Genomic DNA, 23,539 nt, shown 5'->3' on the forward strand with positions numbered 1-23,539 from the left:
ATGTTGCTATCTCATGCTATTTTGTACATGCCGTCTTGCATTTTAATAATCTAAACAAAGAAGTTATGTACTATTGCACTTGGTGAACACTCTGGAGGCTCTAGTGAGACCAAATGGCAGAGCTCGGAATTGATAATGATTGGCTCCTAGCTGGAAACACAGGTGATCTCTGGATGGTCTGGCCATCTTTATGTGGTAGTACGCATCCTTGAGATCGATCGAGCACATCCAATTGTCCTTCCCCAAGAACGGGAGTATGGACTGTAGTGTGACCATTCAGAACTTCTCTTTTCTCACAAATTCGTTGAGTCTGTTGAGATCCAAAATGGGTCCCCAGTCCCCTGTTTTCTTTGGAACCAAAAGGAACCTTGAGTAAGTTCTGAATCCTGTCTGGTCTGCTGGGACTGGCTGGATAACTCTTTTTCTAGCAATTGGTGTACCTCTATTGCTGCTTGTCCCATGTAACTCGGTGGAACATCCAGGATTTTTTTGGCAGGAAGAGGCTGGGTGGAGAACGATATGAAATACCCTCTGGAAATGATACTTTGTACCCAACTGTCATTTGTTATATTTAGCCAGGCTTTGGGGTACAATGATACGTGACCCCTATCTGCCTCCAGAGTAGAACAGCCAGGCCACCCTTCAGGAGCACTGGTAGGATTGACCAGAGAAGTGATCTCTGTCACCCTGGTGTTGTGGACCCACTCTGCTGCAAGGGCAGTGTCTTCCATTGAAACCCCCTCCTCTGCCTCTGGAGGGGGGGCTCTCCACATTTGTCTTGAAAGGCTCCTTGGGCTTTCTGGAACCACATCTTTCCTCCCCTCTGACCTTTGCAATAGGGTCGAGTGGGTGTGGAAAAACGGACTCCAACGGCAGACACTCTTTCCTTCTTGCTCACACCTGGTCAAAGTCTCCTTCACCTTTGGCCCAAACAAAGATAAGCCGTCAAATCGGGTATTAGTAAAAGAAGACTAGAAGGGTTCCGCGAAGGAACAGAGTCACATCCAGGCTTGCCTACGAAGAGCGATTCCTGTACCTGCGGCTCTACTCGAACCATCAGCTGCATATGATATGAGACACATGGACGAGTTGACTATCGAATTGAGGGTAGAGAGCTGAGTGTTAATCTTATCGGATACACTCGAAGCTACAGCACCCTGAAGAGCATCTCCCAACTCCTTAAGGAGATCTCTCTGCTGTCTGGTAAAATGTGTCAAGTAGTTCAGTGATCTAAGTGAGAAAGTCACTGAACTGAACATGCGTTTCCCATATCTATCCATGTTCCCAGATTCTCTGTTAGGAGGATGGATAGATGAGGAAGTCTCAGACATTTCCTTTTTGGTGGCTGCCGCCTCCGCCATGGCATCAACAGGGACTCCCTTGGTCAAAAAGTACTTATCCACAGGGGCTGAAAAACTTATTAGGCCTCCTAGGAACAGGTTCCATAGATTCTGGAGACTCTCATGCCCTACGAGAGACCAGATCCATAAGCTCATCGTAGGGCGGAGATACCCAAGAGGTGGAAGGTTGAGACCCACACGCCTTCAGGAGAACCGACTCATCCTCAGTAGGGCTCTTGGACTGCCAATCACCCCCTCTGCCTAAGAATTTCAAGAATCTCCGCAAAGGAGATGTCCTCAGAGGGGGATCTGGGGGACCCTTCTGATTCATCCAGGTCAGTGTCCGATGTGATAGACTCCTGGGGGGAGTCCAAATGCCTCCTCTTGCATAATCTCTTCCTGGGAACCTCTTCAGGGGGAACTTCTGGAGAGGTCTCAGAAGAGCAGGGAGCGCCCTGTGGGGCTACCTAAGGCTCTGGATCTCTACGCTTGGGATGACCGGAGGAAACAGAAAAAGACACAGGCACTTTAGGGGAAGAAGAGGCCAAACCTTGAGATGAGGAAGTCTTGGGAGACAACACTCGCCTCATGGCATCGAATGCACCTCAGCTCCGATGAGAAGGAGTCGATGGCTCTGGAGCCGTGATCTCCTTCCGCACCGAAGCCGTGGGCTCCGAGCCCGAGGTAGGAGCTGAGCTCACCCGAGCCAAGGCCCCGAGAGGAAGAATCTGTACCGACAAGTCAGTGCGGCTATCCTCCCCGGACCCAATTGGAGAGTGTTGGCTCCTAGAGTCCCAGTTGGTGCAGAGAACGTCCGAGCAGATGGAGCTAACGAGAATGGAGCAGGTGTCGGCTCCAAGGGATCCACAATCATCAGGTCAGCCTCCTCTGGCTCCGAAGGTCCGGTATGGCTCAGAGGAGGAGCAGACAATTCAAAAGTAGTGGTCTTCGGCTCCGACGGTTGTGTCTGAGCAGACAGCAATTTAACTAGGCCCGGTGCCTTTAAGAGTTTCTGAACCAGTCAGTCCATATCCAGATCAGATAGGCTGACAGAGGACCTGGAAGAGTGGACCGATGGAGCCGAATGGAGCAATATGGATGGAGGTTTTTCGGCAACTGGTTCCAAAGCAGTGTCCCGGTTCCGAAAATACCAGACTGTCGGCTCCGAAGGCAGTGGAGCCTAAGTCACCACACACACTGACCTTTTTCCTTTTTTGGATCTAAAATCAGTGGAAGACTTAGAAGATTTAGATGATTTACTGGCTCCATCCTGGTCAGACAATACCTCAGAAAAGGGGTATTTGATGATACCCCTATCAATCAATTTCCTGTTCCTTTCTGCTAACACTCTTGTGGAAAAGGAATGACATATACTGCAAGACTCTTGCAGATGTACCTCACTCAAGCAGTAAACACACTGCACATGGGCATCTGTGACTGACATTTTCTGTCTGCAGTCTGGGCATTTTTTAAACCCAGACTTGTCTTTTTCTTCAGACATTACACAACCCAAGCACACTATTTAACTAAGTAACTCACAAACACAGACACAGCCCAAAAGGGGCACTGACAACTAAATAATTATAAAGAGTAATAAGAAATCTAAAAACAATAGTCCCAAAAGGGAACACTGACTAATCACTAAATAAGGGATCCTAAGGCCAAAGGGCCGAAGGCAAGATAGATAATACTGAGGGAAGGGGTATGAACACAGAAAAACTACTATCTACTAGCTAGTATATCTGCTATTAAGAATAGAACAAGGATATATAAAAATGAAAAAATATAACTTGCTGAAAGTTGAAAAACTCCCAATAAAGTCTCGAGCCAAGCTGGGAACCAAGAGATCCGTGCAGTGGCAAACTAGATCTGGGGTAATTCCAGCAGTGCATTATGGGATAAGGGGTGGGGTCTCGAGCTACTGGAGAACTTTGGGCTTGCTAGTCGACATTGTCGGAGCCGAGGATCGGCTCCGAACCCATCAGTGATGAATGAATGGCGAGATTGAACAACTTCACATACAATATTTCATACTGTATCCTTTGGCTTACCATAACAGCCTGTTCCAAGAAAGTAACAGAGGAAGGCATGATGAAAGCACTGCTTTGAGTATACAGGTTACCAAGAGCTGACAGACTCCTTGTTTGTGGAACTGTGGTTTTATTGTAGGACTGAAAGTCTGACCAGTTCTGATCACCCCAGGTTACTGGGGCAGGATGAGTTGCAGAGTTCTTTCTTTGATCAGTTTAAAATACAGTTGTAACTACAGACTACTGAAAAAGGGGATTATATTTAAAAAATAAAAAAATCTGGCCATGTGAGAATGAATACTGAGTGTTAATTGTGCTTAAGAGTGCTTTACTGAATTTCTTTACCCTCCGGGCTTTCACAAATTGGCTAAGAAATTCTCTAACCATCAATTGCCTTTTTTTTAGCTAAGTCAGTCTTCTATACTGGCCAATCTAACAAATTTCAGTCAGTCCCATCTCAATATGGCATTGCTCAACAGCAGAACTAAAATGCCCACCCTCTAGACTTTCCTGGCTCTTAAAAACATGCACATTTGTATAATTACATAAACTTGGTTCCAAAGCACTGACAATGCTCCTTTACTAATATGTAATATCACTTGTCAAGACCCGTAACTTGTTTGGTTGTACTTGTTAGGGGGATGTGTCAATATTCATTTGTAATGCACCGCTATCATGTCATAGGCAGAAGAATAACAATGTAAGAACTCCTGCATATTCTGGTAGTCAAACAAACCCAACAATCATCTCACTCCTACCTACAGAACCCTTTCAATGTCTCCCACAGCCCATGACATGTAGCTAAACAACCTGGAGTCCTTAATTAATGAACCCAATACATTTGTTCTGGAAAATTTCAGCTTGTCACCCATAAACTGTCAAACATATAATGCAAACAACAAATATGCACAAAGGTTTCTGGACATAATCAACACTAACTCTCTAGTCCAGACAGCAATTTCCCCTACTTTCCCATACCAGGGATTCAAATTCATTTGGTCTAACCATTGGTCTTTTCATTTTTTTTATTCAAATTCATTTGACCTGGTTCTTACAAATACAGTACCAATATGGTACACACCCATTAAATCTGACCACTGTATTGTACTTTTTTTCATAAAGACTCTGCCTAAGATTCCATACAATCCAACTGTCTTCAGGGATTTTTCTAGGACCAATCTTTTAGTACTTTCTAACAAACTAATGAGATATAAATGCTCTCCATCCCATGAGGACTCCACAGTAAATGCAGATGTTTATATTACGAACTTCTACTCTCAACTCCTGCAAAACACACACACACAGCTTATCTTACAATGTGCATCAAGTTTTAGTTTCTATTTTGCTTTAATTTTACTCACCGAGAGAGAATCAGTTGCAACAGCATCAACAACCAGATACTGACAATGGTGTTTCTTCAGCAGAATGTTGGATTTTTCCATTGCCTGGAGACAACAAAATAAAAAACATACATGCATCACATGTATCAGAGTACTGTTTTGACTGTTCAAGTTTCAAGTAGGAATTAGCAATAAGAAATTACATCTCAGAGTAAAATTTTCAACAGAGAGCCTACATACCACAACACACACACACATATATATATATATAAATATATATATATGTGTGTGTGTGTGTGTGTGTGTGTGTGTGTGTGTGTGTGTGTATATATATATATATGTATATATATATATATATATATATATATATATGTGTGTGTGTGTGTGTGTATATATATATATATATATATATATATATATATATATATATATATATATATATATATATATATATATATGTGTGTGTGTGTGTGTGTGTCTATATATATATATATATGGGTTCTTGTCAGATTACTGAAGCTTCAAAACTTGGAACATCATATGACCAAGTCCATATGACCAAAGTTTTGAAACTTCGAAACTAAAATAAAAAAAAAATTAGTTTTTGCAGGGGACAAAGCTCCCATGCACCCCCCCCCCCACATCTCCTGTTAATTAAATATACCAACTCTGAGATTGCACTACAGTGAGGAAAACAGTAAATTTCCCATTCAGCACTGTACAGTGATCTCCAGTCAAACCGTTCGAAGTTTCAAAACTTCAATCATATGGTCTAGGCTATTTGATGTTCGAAGTAATCCCTGACAGGGACCCAAACATATAAATAAATATACATATATCATATAAATATACAGATAAATATATATACATATATTCATACACACACACACACATATACATATATATATATATATATATATATATATATATATATACACAAACACATCTCAAGACCACAAGTTAGTCAGGCAAGTTTTAAGTCTTAAAGAACTGTAGTCAACAGCATGGATCAACAAAGCTAGGTGTAAAGAGAATGCAACCAAAAAAGACAGGAAAGCCTAATGCAGTCATTAGGCATTAAATACAGGAATGGCAAAAGGAAGGCTTGTACAACTGAGCTTCCAGAAGAACTCATTCCCTCCAGTACAGCTCTTTTGAATGTGTATAATGAGATATAAATGCTCTCCATCCCATGAGGACTCCACAGTAAATGCAGATGTTTACATTACGAACTTCTACTCTCAACTCCTGCAAAACACACACACACAGCTCATCAACTCCCAGTGCACGTGGCTTGAGGCTTTAAAAATTAAGTTCTTACCTTACAGTTCTAACAAATACTCTGACAGAGGTCAGATATCAATACAGTTGTGTTTACCATCACGTATGCTTCAAGATAAAATATTCTGATACCTTGTATGCAGCATGGTTTTGGAATTATTAATGCAAATATGAAGCAGCAATACTTGACGGGTCTATATTGAAAGACCGAAAGTTACGAAGTGCGAACGCTCAGATGAACGAAAATGCCGCAAACCGAATATTGAAAGACCAAAAGTTACAAAGTGCGAATGCTCAGATGAACGAAAATGCCGCAAATCGAAAACGTTACTATGGGAGGCTGCCCCCCCCCCCCGCTAAATATATATATTACAACTCCGAGATCACACTACAGTGGAAAAAGGGAAAATATTCCGATCTTCACTGTACTGCGTAAAAAAAAAAAAAAAAACTTCGATTTGCGGCATTTTCGCTCATCTGAGCGTTCGCACTTTGTCACTTTTGGTCTTTCAATATGTAACCATACTTGACGCCTAGATGTGCAGTAGGAGGTAACTGCAGAAACACCTGGAGGAGCGCTCGGCTGTAATGAGTTTTAAAGGACACCATCTAAATGCTAAGCTTTCTCATTCTAAAGTGCCCTTTATTGGGAGTTACTCAATTCTGTGAAACCCATGTGTTGCCTGTGTATATGGACAGTTGTTCAAAAAGTGGGTGTTGCGGCAAAGAAAAAGCAAAACAATTTCAGTAATGTACTGATGCTTATTCACAAATGCAGTTGCAGAAAGATGTTAGAATGATAATCTGGCTTGAGCAAAAAAATCATTAGTAGATAAAGAAATCCAGTCTTGCTTTCTTTTAAGGAAGAAGTTGCATGCATCTAGAACTTAATATTCAAACTTAACAAAATAAAATCTTGCCATACCCAATAGAACCAAGACACTCTCCTCCAAGAAAAGGAAGCCAATCTGGTGGTCCCCTACCATAAACAAAGTGTACAACAGGAGGAGGAAACTGATGCGAAATAAGGTAAAGTCCCAAGACTGGAAAAACTCCCTTATCAGCCTCAACAAGAAGTTGAGATCCCTCATCAAATCCTCTAAAGCTAGCTATGAAAGCAGAGTTGTAACAGATAGTAAAGACAACCACAAGGCCTTCTATCGTTATGTAAAGAATCTCCATGGCAATACCTAAATTTGCTCTGAGCTACTGCACAATGGTACCTCCTATACTGAGCCAACAGATATTACCAATATACTGACTGACAGATTCAGTGCCAACTTTACCCTGCTCCCCCCACCCCAAAGGACCACTCACAATACCAGTAGATTGCCAGGCACCCAGTATTACTGCTGCACAGGTTAAAACAGCACTGTCCAAGCCCAAGAATACAGCTTCCATGGGACCTGACAATATCCCTGGCTGTGTTCTACATGAACTACAGAGTGAACTGGCACCTAACCTGTGTGCCCTGTTCAATCACAGCCTCACCTCAGGCTTTGCCCCTACCAAATGGTGCACTGCTACAGTCATCCCTCTCCACAAAGGAACTATCGCCCCATTAGCCAGAGTCTGATATGCAAAGCTATGGAACGCATCATCATGGATCTAATAAACAAGGATATAGGGACTCTCCAAACTCTGGATCCCACACAGTTTGGTTTTGTGAAGGGTAGATCAGGCCTGCTCAATCTGGTCGACTTCTTTGAGTCAGTCACCAGAGCTATAGATGAAGGCAAGGTGGTTCCATACAGTCTACCTTGGATCTGGCCAAGGTGTTTGATACCATTCCCCATTCAGGAATTGTAGAAAAACTCACTAAGCTAGGCATCAACCCCTATATCACTAGGTGGGTTGCAAACTGGCTCACAGATAGAACCCACAGTGTGAAAGTAGCTGACTCCAAGTCAGACTGCCAACCAGCCATGAGTGGAGTCCCACAGGGTTCGGTCCTGGGTCCTCTCCTGTTTGGCATCTGCTTCTCTGAAGTCCAGGCCGACACAAAGGGTCTCTGGCTGACAAAAATACGCAGATGACTGCAAGCTGGGAGCTATTATTAACTCGCCAAGTGATGTCGACATCCTAAAGAAAGGCCTCACTGAGACCAACGACTGGTGCCAGAACCATGGCCTTAAGCTCAATGCCAAAAAAATGTGTCATCACCCCCTTTGGGAAAAACCCGTTGCCCATGAATTACCACATCAATGTTAGTCCACTGAACACAGAAGGTGTTAAAAGAGATCTGGGAACACAGGTTGACAGCAGCCTCTCTTTTGATCCACCACATTGCCACTGTGGTCAGAAAGTCCTATGTGGCACATCTCATTACTAATGGTTTTGCATCCAGGAAGAAAAGGTCATTGTCTCCCTCTACTCTTCCCTCATTAGGCCAATCATTGAGTACAATGCCCCATTTGGCATGTACCGCACTAGACATCTGCAACAAGTGGAGAGGCCGCAAAAGTACCTTACAAAGAGGATCCTAAGCCTTAAACATTTGTCCTATATGGACAGACCCAAAAAACTCCAACTATTCTCTGTCTCATATCGCCTACTTACAGGCAATCTCTGCTTGACATACAAAGCCATGTCTGATCCAGCTCTGTTAGAAATGCTGCATCTAAAGACATTCCAGTCCCTCCACGCCGCACGCTCCAGTGACTTCAATCTCATTACCACAATCAACAGAATGTGCTGGAGGGGAAATTCCTAACCCAGACTGCCCTTGCTATGGAACAGACTTCCCATACATGTCAAACAGAGTACCTCACTGGCCCTTTTCAAGACAAACCTTGATGAGTGGATGGGAAATAGAAAATTCACCCCGGAGATCACTCCGGTGGCTCTACTTGACAGAGGCACTGGGAACTAGGGTCGGGTGGCACGATGTCAGGGTAATCCTATGGGCTAGGTTTGTAAAGGCTCCAGGGCCATTAGCCTAGTACACACCTATGAACCTATAAAAGACTCAATCAACTGAAGACAAATACGTCTGGAAACAAAGTGCAAAGAAAAGGCAAAAGATATAATGTACTCGACATGAATGCAGACTCAGACAGGACAAGCAGTACAGAGCTGTACCATATGCAATGCATACCAAAACAATAATCCCAAAGAAAAAAATTCTAGCATTTCAAGTACCGGGCTGTTTGTAGAATCAAGGTCTGATTTGTTCCAGATTAAAGATACCATATAGCTCATATTTGTAGAATATTACGTTAAGTTGCATAAACTGCTCACCCCGGCAGACACAACTACAAATTTAATACTGCATTACTAGGGGTTGCATTAATTTTATTGATATTAATCTTGAGTAGGAAAAGCTGTCAAAACTGCTCCCTTTCAAGTGGTATATCAATCATGTCACTTTGGACAAAGTAAGCAATTTCAGTAAGTTGTCTTACTTGTTAGAACTGCTCTCAGTCGAACAAACCATTTCCATTTAAGTCTATTTATTCTTGAGAGACAGGATATGTTATAACTAACAGCAATCAAAAGGAAAGTTAGGAATTCAGAAAATTTGTATGACAAAGTATTCAGACCTACATCATTCAGCCCACACTTTATGCAGTCTAATGCCCTAATGGACAAGTGGAGAAAAACTATCCAAGCAATGAAGAATCTATCAGAAAGAGATGCAGCAAAACCAATGAGGACTGTCATCACATACCTTTAGAAAACAAGAATATTCTACATCAGGGACTTAAACTTTCACCAGCATACATACTCCGGCTTTAGACACCAGCAAACACTGTGGACACTGGGGGGGGGAGTAATCTTATTTTGATATTTTGTATCATGTTTGTCAAATCAGCAGAGGTTTGTACAGCAGTGTTGTGTACTTAATAAACCAGATGGGTAATAACTATTTGCATCTCTTTTAAATTTAAAAGACATCTCTGACTATAGTAACATTTTGTTAAGTAACAGTAACATTTTATTAAGTGTTTTACCACTGATATAGTCCCCCTTGATTTAATTAAATCTTTGTGGTGGACATTCTCTCCACTAAAGCAAACACCACAGCTAACCTTAGGCACCTTTACTACTCATGGCTGTAGCTCTCCCCTTAATGAGCCTTAACTGTGTGGGGGCCCCCAAAAACTGCTGCTGGTTGGGAAAAATTAGGAGAAAAAAATAGGCCTTTTCCAATTATGCTCTTTATCTGAAATAGAGTTGCGATATAACCTTATTAGGATAAAACTGATCAAATCGGTGAATAAACATGAGCAAGGTAAGAGCTACAGATCAGCAGCCCAGAATAACCGATCTCTGTGTTTACCTTGCATTTTAAGAAGAGCAGATGCCTCAAGTCTTCAGGCATGTTTTCTTTTTCATGTTTTTTTATAAATGCTGGGAGAACACCAGATACTACAACTCTTAACTTCTATGCTCAAGAAATCAGTGCAAATTCAAAAATAACAGCAGAATAAAAGCTCAAAATCTGGAACACTTTTTAAATATTACTCTAATTCACTTAAAAAGTTAATAGAATAGCACATTTTGCATCAAAATGTATTTTTTGGCCAATAAGATGTACAAAACTCTGATGTGTGGATTTACTGACTGACTTGAATCTTGAATGATTTGCCAGCATTTTTTTTTTTTTTTTTTTTTTATGAGGGACAGAGCAAAATTATAAGGCAAAATCTGGGACATTCTGTGACATCAGCGACAGTAACAGGTATGCATTACTCCTCAATGAGGTAAACAAAAGGGATTTAATCCTGCTGTTTGACAGCTTCTGAACAATACTCGCTGAGCTGGTATGGCATTATTAATGTCGCACAATATACTGCTATTTGCTGAAATAAGTGCAAAAAAAGAAGTTATAAAATTTCATCTGTGTTCCAATTTTCATTCCTCCTCGTCTGATGGGTTTGGATCCGATCCCTCGGATCCGACTCGGCCAGTGTAAATAGCTTGTGGCAAACTTGAAGTGTTGAGCTTCTCCCTTACCCAGAATACATCAACCCCAGTATGTCAGACCTTGTTTGCAGATTATAGCAAAAGACTAACACTTTATTCATATAGACAATTCTTTTTAAGCAGAAATATAATACATACTTGAGCACAAAGCTATATCTGAACTTGTAGAGGCAAGGTAAAGACCCCAAGAACATTGGATGGGGGTTGGCAGGTGGGGAGTCGAGGAGGAATGAAAACTGGACAACACAGATGGAACATTATTGTAAGCACACAACTTATTTTTCTAATGTTGTCTATTTTCATTCCGTCCTCGACTGATGGGACAGAGTCCCCAGGTACTACAGTCCTAGAGTGGTCTCACGGAAGGATATCCTTGAGCACTACTGAGCCAAACGATACCCTACTTCTAGACACTGACTAGCTTGTAATGAGAAATAAATCTGTGAGGTGAAGCCCAAGTTGCTGTTACACAAGTATCACCCATGGATGCTCTTGAATGAAATGCTGTGGAAGCTGCTATGGATCTTGTAGAATGAGCATACAATTGCTTAATTAAGTGCAAATTCAATTTACCACAGACAACTGCTCTGATTTTCTGAAGTCCTTTGTTCTGTGTAAATAGAAACATAATTGTCTATGCACATCTAGAAAATGCAACAAATGATTGCCTATGTATAGTTTGGGAAGAAAACTGGAAGGTCGTTAGATTGATTAATGTTGGATTCTGATACAACCTTGGGCAAAAAGGATGCATCAGATCGCAGTGTAACTCTATCTTTATGAAAAATTAGGTATGGAGGTTTCACCGATAAAGCATGAATTTCTGAAATTTGTCTGGCTGAAGTAATGGCCAACAGAAATAAAGTCTTTCAAGATAGGAATTTGAGATTGCAAGTATTTGCAGGTTCAAAGGGGAGAAGAACCGAAGCTTGCAGTACTAGAGTTAAGTCCCGTGGTGAAGTAGGATCTTTAACTGGAGACCTCAACAGAAGTATTCCATGTAGAAAGGTCTTATAAAGTTTATGCAACATAAGAGAAGAGCCATCAAAACTGACATGGAAATTGGAGATTGCTACTAACTGAACCTTTACCGTGGAAGAACTGGCCCCTTGATAAAAAAGCAATGACAAAAAATCCAGGATAGCATGAAACGGTGCAAAAAAGGGATCTGTATCACTTTCAAGTGTCCCATGCACAAACCTTTTCCATTTGCTAGCGTACGTTTTTCTCATAGATAGCTTAAGGAAAGTAGAGGTAGCTGAAGTATTGACCATTGAGATGCCAACATCCACTGAAGAATCCTCGTGAAATCTCGCCAGTGGAACTAGGGTTATCACCACTGACATTGATCCGAATGCTTGTAGGACCAGACAAGCGGGGGCTGTGGTACTGCCAAGTATCTTGTTGACTTGCGATCTTAAGATTTGGACTCTGGAAAGGGGAACAGAAGCTATTGTGACCTTGTGTCGAGTAGCACTCCAATGAATTCTAAAGTTTGAGATGGTTGAAGATGTGACTTTTTGAAATTTATGGTTATGCCTAATTGTGCACAGATCTCGATTACATTTCCTATTGCCATGATCAGTTGATGCCTGGTCGGGACAGAAACGAACCAGTCGTCTAAGTAAGGAAACACCCAGAATCCATGCAGTCTCAAGTGAGCTGCTACCACAGCCATGCATTTGGTGCACAGCCTGTGGGCTGTGGTGAGACCCAAGGGCAGTGCTCTGAACTGGTAATGACTGGCTCCTAGCCAGAAGCGCAAGAATTTCCTGGATCACCTGTTCATTTTTACACGATAGTACGCATCCTGGAAATCTAATGAGCACATCCAATTGTCTTTTCCCAGAAATGGAAGAACTGACTGAGCCACGACCATCCAAAGAACAAAGTTGTTCAGGATGCAGAGATCCAGAATTGGTCTCCAGTCCCCTGTTTTCTTTGGCACTAAAAGGAATCTCGAGTATTTGAAATGCTGCTTGCTCCCTCTGACTGGGGGAACATCGGGGATTTTTCTGGAGTTTGGAGGACAAAGGGAGAATGGAACTATATATCCTCTGGATACAATCCTCTGCACCCAAGTATCTTTTATTTCCAGCCAGGCTCTCTGGTGCAGGGACAAACTACCCTCAATTACCTCCAGAGGGGGACAATCAGGACTCTATTCGGAGCACTGGAAGGGCTTGCCAAAGGAGGATTTTATGGACCCTTTTTGTTGTGGGCCTCCTCTGCCATGAGGACGGCATCTACCATTTGAACTCACCCTCTGCCTCTGGGGGAAGACCCTCCATGTGTGTTTTGGAAAGATCCTTTTGATTTTCTGAACTACAACTTTCCACCACCTCGATGATTCCTCAAAAAATATCGCTGGGGGTGGAAAAACATATGCCCATGGCAGATAGGGTCTTTCCATCCTTCTCACACCTGAACAATGTACCTTTTACTTTGGGGGCAAAAACAGAGGTGCCATCAAAGGGGGCACTGATGAATGCAGACTTTAAAGGCTCTGTAAAATCGTACAAACACATACTGGCCTGTCTCCTAATGGCTACACCTGAACCCACTGCCCTTGAGGTTCCTTCTTTCACATTAGAAATAAGCCTCATGGATGAGTTGAAAATCAATTGGAGGGTCGCCAGCTGAGAAGTGACTTAATCCTTCACCTCTTCAGATACTGATCTTTTGAGGGTACCTTAATCAGATCCATCTGAAGTCTAGTAAAATGTGCCAAATAGTTCAGAGAGCTTAAGGCAAAGGTCGCCAAAGCATAGCCACGCTTCCCAAATCTGTCCATCACCTGCAACTCCTTGTCAGGAGGATGGACAGAGGTATTTTTGTCAACAAGTTCCATTCTAGTGGCCGCTGCTACAACATGGCATCAACAGAAGGACCTTTTGACCATAACTGCTTAGATTCTGGAGGGTCATAATCCTATCTGACTTTTTGGGAATGGGTTCAATGGAGTCAGGTTCCTTCCATGCCCCCTGTGAAACCAACTCCAGAAGGTCGTCAGTGGCCGGGACCACCCAGGTAGTAGAAGGGCTGGGACCAAAAGCCTCCAGTAATACAGATTCCTACAAACTATATATATATATATATATATATATATATATATATATATATATATATATATATATATATATATATATATATATATACACAAACTAGTAAACCATCCACTAAATGTCCCATCCCTCCAGAATGTACTCCAGCCCTATCGCACCACCAGACCACTAAGATCCAACAATAAAAATCACTTGCAGATCACTAAAGCCAATAACTCTGCTGGTGAAGCACTATTCTCTTGCACCATAGCCAAATTATGGAACTCCCTCCCACCCACAATTACCTCCGTACCATCATGCACCCACTTCAAAACTTTACTAAAAGTGCACCTAAAAACATGCTGGCTATGCCCTTGCAACTCCCACTCTAATATCACCCACCCCATCCAACCACTATCTTTCTTTCCACTCCACTAACTACCTTGATTATAGCAAGCTCAGATGCTCATAAGCCTAGTACTTATACAGCAGGAACTTCTTATTTTAACATTTGTTAAAGTCTGTTATCTACTTCACAGATAAAGATTCTAGTTGTCTACTGATGTACTATGTTCTTCATCTGTTAATATGTTGTAAGTAATTGCTATGTAAATTGTTAATCGCTACGTAATCCAATGTAACTACTACTGTCTGTTTATTTTAACTGTGGAGCTTTTCTCCCAGGGCCTCCGCTGAAAATGGACCTATGTCCAGTTGGACACTCCCGGTCAACAAATATAAATAAATAAATAAATAAATTCCACTGACATAGGGTTGCTGGACATCCAGCCACCTCTGTTTCATAATCTCCAGGATGCCTCTGAATGAGACATCTTCAGAAGGTGACCGTGGGGACCCTTCACCCTCATCAAAATCTGTCTCCTCAGGAACTGATTTAGGGGAATCGATATGCTTCTTCTTGCATGTCTTCTTCTTAGGGACCTCCTTGGTGGGGTATTCCAGGGAGGTATAAGAGGAGGAGAGGAAACCCGGTTGGGAAACCTGGGGTTTTGGTATCAGCTGTCCCTGTAAACAGGATAACTAAGACTCAAGGCACAGAGGCAAAACAGATGAAGACACAGAATCCGAAGGGGGAGGCATCACCTGAGTTTGAGTTGTAGACAGAGCTCTCTCTGGGATTCTACAGGCAGACCGTCCCAGACAGGGAAAGGAACCTGGATCCGAGAGGCCACACATCTGATCCCTGGTCCCGCCCTGCTCTGAGGACAATTGCTCGGAGGTCAAAGTCGGACCCAAACTAACACTGCCGAGGCTCCAAGATGCAGAGATGGCTCCGAGACCCTTTGAGTCAACTGCAGCACCTCGGACCCAACGGGGTAGAACTGGCTCCAAGAGCACTCCAGATCTGATTGAGCCGAAGATCCCAGAGAAAATCTTGGATCTGGAGATAACAGAATCCTCTGATATGAAAAGGATGATGCCATGCAACTCTGATCTGAGGGCCCTGAGACCTGGATAGGAGACAGAGGAGGAATTGGTAGAGGAAGAGTAGTGGATACATGGATCTCCTGATCCGATGTGGTAGGAGCTGAGGAAGGGGCAGACTGGCTCTGTGCCGAGAGGATCTTTCGCACTAACCTCTTTACATCTTCTTCAGTGAGACTTTTGGATGAACGAGTGGACAGAGCAGATGGAGACTTTGATCTTAAACCCCGGTTGTCTGTGTGTACATTTATCCATAAGCACTGGTTAATCCCAGCACCTCAAAAACATGCAGATGAAATGTAATTCATCTGTTTACCATGAAGGTTAACATGCTGTGTGTGTGTGTGTGTGTGTGTGTGTGTGTGTGTATATATATATATATATATATATATATATATATATATATAAACAAAAAAATAGTACTGATTTTTATCTGTGCACACATAATGATGGGTGCATAAACAAGTCTTCTGAATAGCAGTAAAATACATTTTTAGAACATTCAGACACTTAGAGCTTCTAGGAGTCTGGTGCCACCCACACCTCAGACTTCATAAATGGATACTGACATGGACTTACTGAGAGTCTCTGCCCTCAACAGAGCCCACTCTAAAACTAGCCCTGCTCAGATGTGTGTACAGAATGTTGCACGGGATGCAGGGGATTGTGTGGTCATTACTACTTTAATTTTCATCACAATCAAATCTTAGAGGTGTGCACAGAACGTCTCTATAGCTTGTGTTTCTGTTGGGGACAGTGTGGCCATTATTTCTTTTACATTTGTCACAGACCTCAGAGATGTACGAAGAAGACTGCTAAAGCTATTGTAGAGGCAGTGTACTGTCTGTGAGCAGCAAAGTGGAATACACTACTGTAATCATTTTGTCATTTTCCTTACAATCATACATCAGGCATGTATACAGGTGACTGACTGCCTTTGTGGGTTAGGGGTAAAGAGTGATGTGGCATGCTGTGTACTTGTAAGACAGCAGTCACTTGAAATACATGACTGTGGCCATTTGATCTTCTGCTTTCATCTCAGTCTAATATTACAAGGATGCATCCTCACAATAACTGTCTCGTTCATTTATTGTGAGCTACTATTTTGTTAGCGTTGAACATTGAGGCATGGGAAAAACGTGCGTCTTCCTTGAAAGAAAACAATAAGACTGAAATTATTTTCTTACTCATTTTTTTTCAGGCCACTCCTGGATTAAAAGATTGGGAAAATGATCTAAAATGCATCCCACAGCATCTATAACCTTATGGTTTCTGGGGACTTCCCTTAATTGAGTTATATCCTATACAGTTACTACTGTGCTGTCTTGGTCAGGAAAGGAATGTTAAAAGAATGCAAGAAAAATGAAAACTATAACAGCAACACTGTATTTCTTTCCTTTTATCATAATTTCCATTCAAACAATTATTGGATGAAAAGGTTGTGCAAAAAGAAAAAAAATTAAAATGCACGTCTGAGCATAAAGAACGCCATGGCTTCTTGAAAAAGCTGACGAGTTAGACGAAAAAGAAGAAAAAAAGTAATGAGCATGGTGGGGGAAATGAGATATGGAAGAAAAACAGAGAGGAGCACTGCAGTGTGTGTGTGTGCGCACATGCATGTGGGCTGGGGGATGAAACAGTAGGCAATGACTAGGCCACTATTTCACTTAAGTACAGTCCTGGACCTACAGCTGTTGCAGTGCATCACTGTTGCAACTAAATAACAGTAACTGTGAATGTCCCTCTGTGAGATGGGCCAACATGGTGTACAAGCATTATAGCCACTGTTCAGTCTCTGGTAATATTTGTAAAACTCTGTAGCATGAATTAAAATGTTGCTTAGGAGGGGTGGCAGCGACAGGGTTGATACTTAGACTGAAATGTCCAGTGGGCCCCCAACTTGACATTTGCTGGGGGCCCCCAGAATGCTAACACTAGCCCTGGCAACACAACTGCTACTGGGAAAAAGACTGAACAGCTACTTGAGTTGCATTTTTTTTCTTCCACACAGCTAACCATCATCAGACCCCACTGTTTCTCCTTGTCTGTCAGGTCTACCTACTCTTCTTGGCCTCCACTGGACTTACTCAGACTAGGGTTGAGGCTGAAGAGATTGAGGCATTCCGAACCATGTCATTTTGCTACCATGGGGTAGGGTTCTATTTATGCCCTACTTCTTCATTTCCTCCACACACTTGCCTGTAACATTCAACGGGTGGGTATGCAATGGAAATCTGCTGGAGTATCATCCCACCTACTCTGCAATGTAGCCAATATTCTCCCCATTTCCTCTCTTAGGACAACAACAACCCCTACCATGTCACCAACCTCCCAAGGTATCAAAATTGATAAGCATGCTGGCAAATGCCCTCCTCTCAAGAATGAGTATACCCATTTCTCTCTGACAATGCCTCAGATACTGTGTCACAAACTGAACCCCCAGTCACATGAGGTATGGTCAGGGCTTCATCTCTCTATGCCATGGCACTAGCTCCAACTTAAGTTACATTACTGATACCAAAGAAGTAATAAAATGAAAAGGAAATGTTATGCCATGTCAATTCATTACTGAATAACACACAGACAACACAAATGATCAATACTCTGACATTGATACTGAAAACTGAATTCTCAGCAATTTTTCCATACCACATGACATGCTAATCACTCTGGCTAGCTGATTAGCATTCAACTGTACAAGCATCATACCCAACAACCCCGTTTTACGTTAACAAATATAAATATTTATGAAGAACATGCACTACATTACACTGATCACTAGAAGTATACTATGTACGTCATGGGTTACTTACATAGGTTCATAATTTAGTACTAGGCTAACTGTCCTTGTGCGCCATTTTATGCCTAGCCAATTATCCCATGTGAGGAATCAAACCCTGAACCTTGTGTTTGTAATGTTAACACCAACTATTATGCTAACCCTCCAACCCACCATTATGCCAACTCCCTAACTCAAACAGAATATTGGCATACTATCCCTTAGGTGGATTCAAACCCTGGATCTACTGCACTGTAACTGAGAACAGACATCATTTTTTAAACACATTTAAAGCCTATGTTTAATAATGAAATTTTCCAGACCATAGAATCCTCAAACTCTTTGGAACATCCGTATGTCTTTGGTTTCTTCAATGTTTTACTATATCTGGATAACTTAATGGACTTACTTCTAACTGACATCTGGTCTTGACTAGAACAGTTCTTGTTGCACAAGAACTTCACTTGGAGAGATGACTTCAGAGGTCCTACACTGCAACTCTTTCAACATTATGGTTTTCGCACATTATTCTGTTGCAAAGCGACTGCTTGTGACAATACTAGTGGATGCCCATTTCATAATTTTGAGATATTTGTTTTATACAACTATCAGCAATTTCCTCCATACAGCTTAACATTGTTTCTAAAACTTCACTGGATCTTGGTTGAGCTACTTTATAAAAAAACTTCAGCTTTAGACTATAGTCTTTCCCATGGTTTTGAATTCTTACATTATCCCAGCCTCCATGCAGTCTTCTACAGCATATTAGTATTCCTGTTTCTGCAGACTTCTTTAGAGTATTTCTTTCACTTCATGTTGATTTTTAGGCATAAGTAATGCAGGTGAAGTAGGGAATTGGCTTTTCAACTTTGTAACGGTGAGCAACTGAATTGGTGAGAGAATGAGTCCCTGTAGGGGAGCACTGCTAAATTCTAGAAGTGCATGTTGACAATCTTCAACAGCTTTTTCTCATCAGATTCATCACTGTTTGGATTGTTCTTTTCTCTTGTCCATCAGTCTTATGATATTATAACTGGGACTTGTACATTTGAATTCCTGTTTTGTGTATTGTAGACCAGTTGTACATAAAAAAAACAAAGATGTAATGTGGTCCTATCTCGCCTACATTCATTACTGATCGGCTCCGACTCGGCCGCTATAACTAGCATGAAGTCTCTAATTGGCTGGGCTAAGCCTGTATCCCAGAATGCACCACACCCAAACCCACAGATCTCGTTTGCCGCTCGTTGAGTGAAGACGTGGTCTCGAGCTTGGCTGTGGCTAAGTACCTTTTTTGAGCTATTTACTTGGTTTCCTGTAAATTTTTTTCTAACCAAAAGCTATTTTAATAGCTACGTTCTGTGTATTTGGTGTTTCGTGACTGTTTTCCATTTTTTGGTTATAGTTGTGGTATCCTTGTGTTTGGCAGGCTAGGCCCATTTAAGTTAGAGGGCCTTAGCCCTGTTCGGTGTGTTTCCTTGTTGGTTGTAGGGGCGTTTGAGTTAGAGTCCCTTCCTCCTTTCCCTTTCGTGTTGGTGTCTGGTTTTGTGTGGATATTTGAAATGTCAGGCAAAGATCAGAAGGAGCATAGGCCTTCTGGTTTTAAAAAGTGCGCCAAATGTTCCTATAAGATGTCTCTGACTGATGGCCATGCCATCTGCGTGCACTGTTTGGGCGCTATACACTTGCAAGAGTCCTGCAGTGTGTGCCATTCGTTTAGTTCCAGGGTCTTGCAAGAAAGAAAAAATAAGTTGATTCTCAAGGGCCTGGTAACACCTGCCTTTGAAGAAGCTTTAGCGTCTTCTTCCCCTAGCGGGAAATCTAAGACCAAAAAGAGATCTCCGGCTCCGTCTAGTTCATCAGAGCCATTGGATAAAAGATTAAAGACTGTTTCACCTTCCTCGGCTCCATTGGTCTCGGAGCCGCAGGAGATGCTGTCGGTACAGGAGACGGCTTCTTCGGTTCCACTGCCGCCGAAGGCGGTTTCGGTTGTGTTGGAGCCGACTTCGGCTCCAATTGTCTTGGAGCCAATTCAGAGCCATTCTCCTAGCTTTACGTTGGATCCATTAGAGAAGACTTCTCGACCCCCTTCTATGTCCTCCAAGTCTTCCAGGTTGTCTGATTCGGATTTGGATAGGGTGGTGCAGAGGCTCCTCCAGTCACCAGTGTTAACAAAATTATTCTCAGCTCCAGCCCAGTCGGCTCCAGAGCCTGCCCTTTTGTCAGTTCTGATTATTCCTCCTCCGACTACCTCTGTGTCGTCAGAGCCAGAGTGTTCTGAGTCGAGTGAGGTCCTTGGGTCGGCTCCCAAACCCCCTTTGAGTTTTTCAGCTCTGACTTCGTTTCCATCTAATGGTTTTGGCACTCGGGTTTCGTCGGTCGGACCCGAGGGGGATACATCGGGGCTCCAGACATCGGCTCCGAGTCTCCCTCTTGGTGCTTCAGCCGGGGGAACCCCTGTTCAGATTGTTGTCTCGGAGACGGGGTCGCTCCTCGGATTCAGGTGGACCCGCCTTCGAGGCCATGAGGAGCGCACTGGCCAGGTCTTTGATGACATCACTCGAGTCAACCACTCCTTTCCCGGACACTGCGACTAGAGCCTCTGATGCCCCCCTATCAGCAGGCAGCGGGGCTCGAAGGCCTGAGGATACCCCCATGTGTGGTCCCCTGCTTTCTGAGGGCCCTTCAGAGTCTTTGCCTGAAGAGCCTCCCAGAAAGAAGTTGTGTAAGAGGAAGCACGTAGACTCCACAGATGAGTCTGTCACCTCAGACACCGACCTAGATGATGCAGAGGGGTCCCCAAAGTCATCCTCCGATGATGTCTCATTCTCCGACATCCTGGAGATTTTGAGACAGAGAGGCGACTGGCCTTCCAAAACCCCCTCTGAGGAGGAGTCTGTCTTCCTCAAGGCCTTCGGAGCCCGACCTTCCACCTCCTGGGTGTCCCCCCCCCTTCGATGAATTGTTGGACTTTATTTGTCAAAGGGTATGGGAACACCCTGACTCTGTGGAACCGGTACCCAGCCGCCCAAACAAGTTCTTGTCTGCGCCTCCTGGGAAAGAGTTCTTAACAAAAGGAGTTCCTGTAGATGCCATGGTGGTGGCGTCTGCCACTCAGCAAGACGTTGCAGAGGCTTCTGCTTCCATTCATCCTCCTAGCAAGGAGTCTAAGAGTATGGATCGGTATGGAAAGCATACCCTGTCCTCAGCGACCTTTACTTTGCGGTCGTTGAATTATCTGTGTCATTTTACGAGGCTCCAAAGAGATCTCCTCAAGGAGTTGGGAGATACTCTGTCGGGTAACTTGCCTGAGGTGCTCAACCAGACTGTCAATGCCCAGCTGTCTACCCTGTCTTCTATTGTTAACTCGTCCATGAGGCTCATATCCAATGCAGCCGAGGGGGCGGATAGGGCAGCTAGCACAGGCGTAGCCCTTAGGAGGCAAGCCTGGATGCGCCTGAGTCACTTTGCGGAGGCCTTCAAGTCTTCCTTCACGGACGCTCCCTTTGACGGGTCCTCCCTCTTTGGACCCAAAGTGAAAGACACTCTCACCAGATGTGAGCAGGAGGGTAAGACTTTGTCTGCCGTAGGGGCCCGTTTTTCGCTTCCCTCTAGACCTTATCCCAAGGCGCAGAGGGGAGGAAAGATGTGGTTCAAGAAGTCTCAGAAGTCTTTTCCTGACCATCATGGTGACCCCCCTCCAGAGGCAGAGGAGGGGGTAATTACTCTGTAAGACATCGCCCTAGGGGCGGGGGAGGCCCCGCAACTCAGGAGACCGCGAGTCCTTTCGTGGTTCCTCCTACCAACGTCCCTGAGGGACTGCCCGGCTGTGCCTCTCCAGAATTCCTGTTTTGTGTATTGTAGACCAGTTGTACATAAAAAAACAAAAGTTATGAACTTAAAATGATAGTGATATTCAATATTTAAATTTCCCTCACTCCTCCCTAGTAGATCAACAGCCATGGATATGCACTTTCTGACTCTCTCTCTGTGGCCAGTATAGTAGAGATGGGTATTCTGAGGCATTGTAGGAGTTGTTTCATATACACTGACCACCAACTTATTCTTAATAAAATGGATAAAGTAGGCGACAGGTATAAATACAGTAATGCTGGAGGCAAAACACTCTCATACAACCAAAACTAATCCTATACAGGTTGTCAGTGACACTTGCATCATGCCTACTGTACAGTGCAAAGACCTTGCACACAACTACTTATGCTGAGGTACTTGCTGATAACCTTCCTAAAACACTAAGACCTCCTGCACAGCACAATCAATCAAAAGGTCCTCAGACATCACATAAACAATGTTTTAAACCACCTCCCACTGCTACACACAGTAACACTGTATCTAGTGCTTCTACTGCTAAGCCCTTAAGGCAAACCAGTGCACAACCAAATTCCCTGGCCACTGATGATTCTATAGTGAGGCACACCGATGTTCTCCTCACCAGACTGTGTAAGGAGAGTCACGGTTAGCTGCCTTTCTGGGACTAGGATCTGTCTACTCACACAGGCACTCACGTCACTGAACCACACATACCATTATGAGTCTGTCATAATCTATTTGGGTGTTAATGACCTAAGATGTACCTCCCTTGACTACTTGAAGCGAGACATGATCGAGCTCGCTGATTAGGTGTCTCAGGCAGGTATTAGCATAGCACTGATTGACATACTACCTTCTCCAAGAATTATGCCACATTACCAATAGCTTTTGGTGTCAATCCAAGGGGTACAATATTTGATGGCCTGGGAGGACAAGCTTTGCCAGGGATGGTCTGTACTTGTCCCTTCTAGGCTTTCAGATAATGGCAAAGATCCCTTCCACTCCCATAGTGCCTTTTTTAGGCAATGTCAAACTGATAAATCTCCCGACTTAACTGAACCTATGAAGGAATATCTGATGGTGGTACTGCTCAATGCTAGAAGTGTTAACAAGAAACTCCACTCCCTGCAAGCCTTCCTCTTCCTGGAGAGCGTAGACATCTGTGTAGCAATGGAGACACGATTTAATGTAATGGAGGGTGCCCCCAGCACTGCATAATGCCTTTCACACCTTTAGAATAGCTACTGCACAGGAGGGAACTAAAAGTGGAGTCATCTCAATCTATATTGAAAACAACTTCACATCCAGACTAGTTAAAGTGCATAACCCAACTGGAAGTCGCACATGTTCAACTCACCATAAACAGGGTTTCATGCTTTAATCCTTGCAACCTAGAGGTACCCCCTCAATGTCCCAGGGAACCCATACTACCCATCTCTATGTACTAGAGTTCCTCACCATTCAACCCAATACAATCTTAATGAGGAATCTCAAATACCCCTCCATAGACTGAGAATCC

At 43.1% G+C, this 23,539-nt stretch overlaps 1 protein-coding gene across 2 annotated transcripts in view; it reads right to left on the reverse strand.

Annotated features, from left to right (window-relative positions):
• AARS2 (alanyl-tRNA synthetase 2, mitochondrial) overlaps positions 1–23,539 on the reverse strand; it is a 1,016,815-nt gene that overhangs the window by 81,966 nt on the left and 911,310 nt on the right. For both annotated transcript variants that reach the window (XM_044060935.1, XM_044060942.1), the window contains one exon: positions 4,732–4,815. In XM_044060935.1, coding sequence (XP_043916870.1) covers positions 4,732–4,815 — 84 coding nt within the window. The remainder of the gene's footprint in view (positions 1–4,731; positions 4,816–23,539) is intronic.

Source organism: Protopterus annectens, chromosome 1.part0 (genome assembly GCF_019279795.1).
Source record: "Protopterus annectens isolate FY-2018-M chromosome 1.part0, PAN1.0, whole genome shotgun sequence".
Classification (NCBI taxonomy): domain Eukaryota; kingdom Metazoa; phylum Chordata; order Ceratodontiformes; family Protopteridae; genus Protopterus; species Protopterus annectens.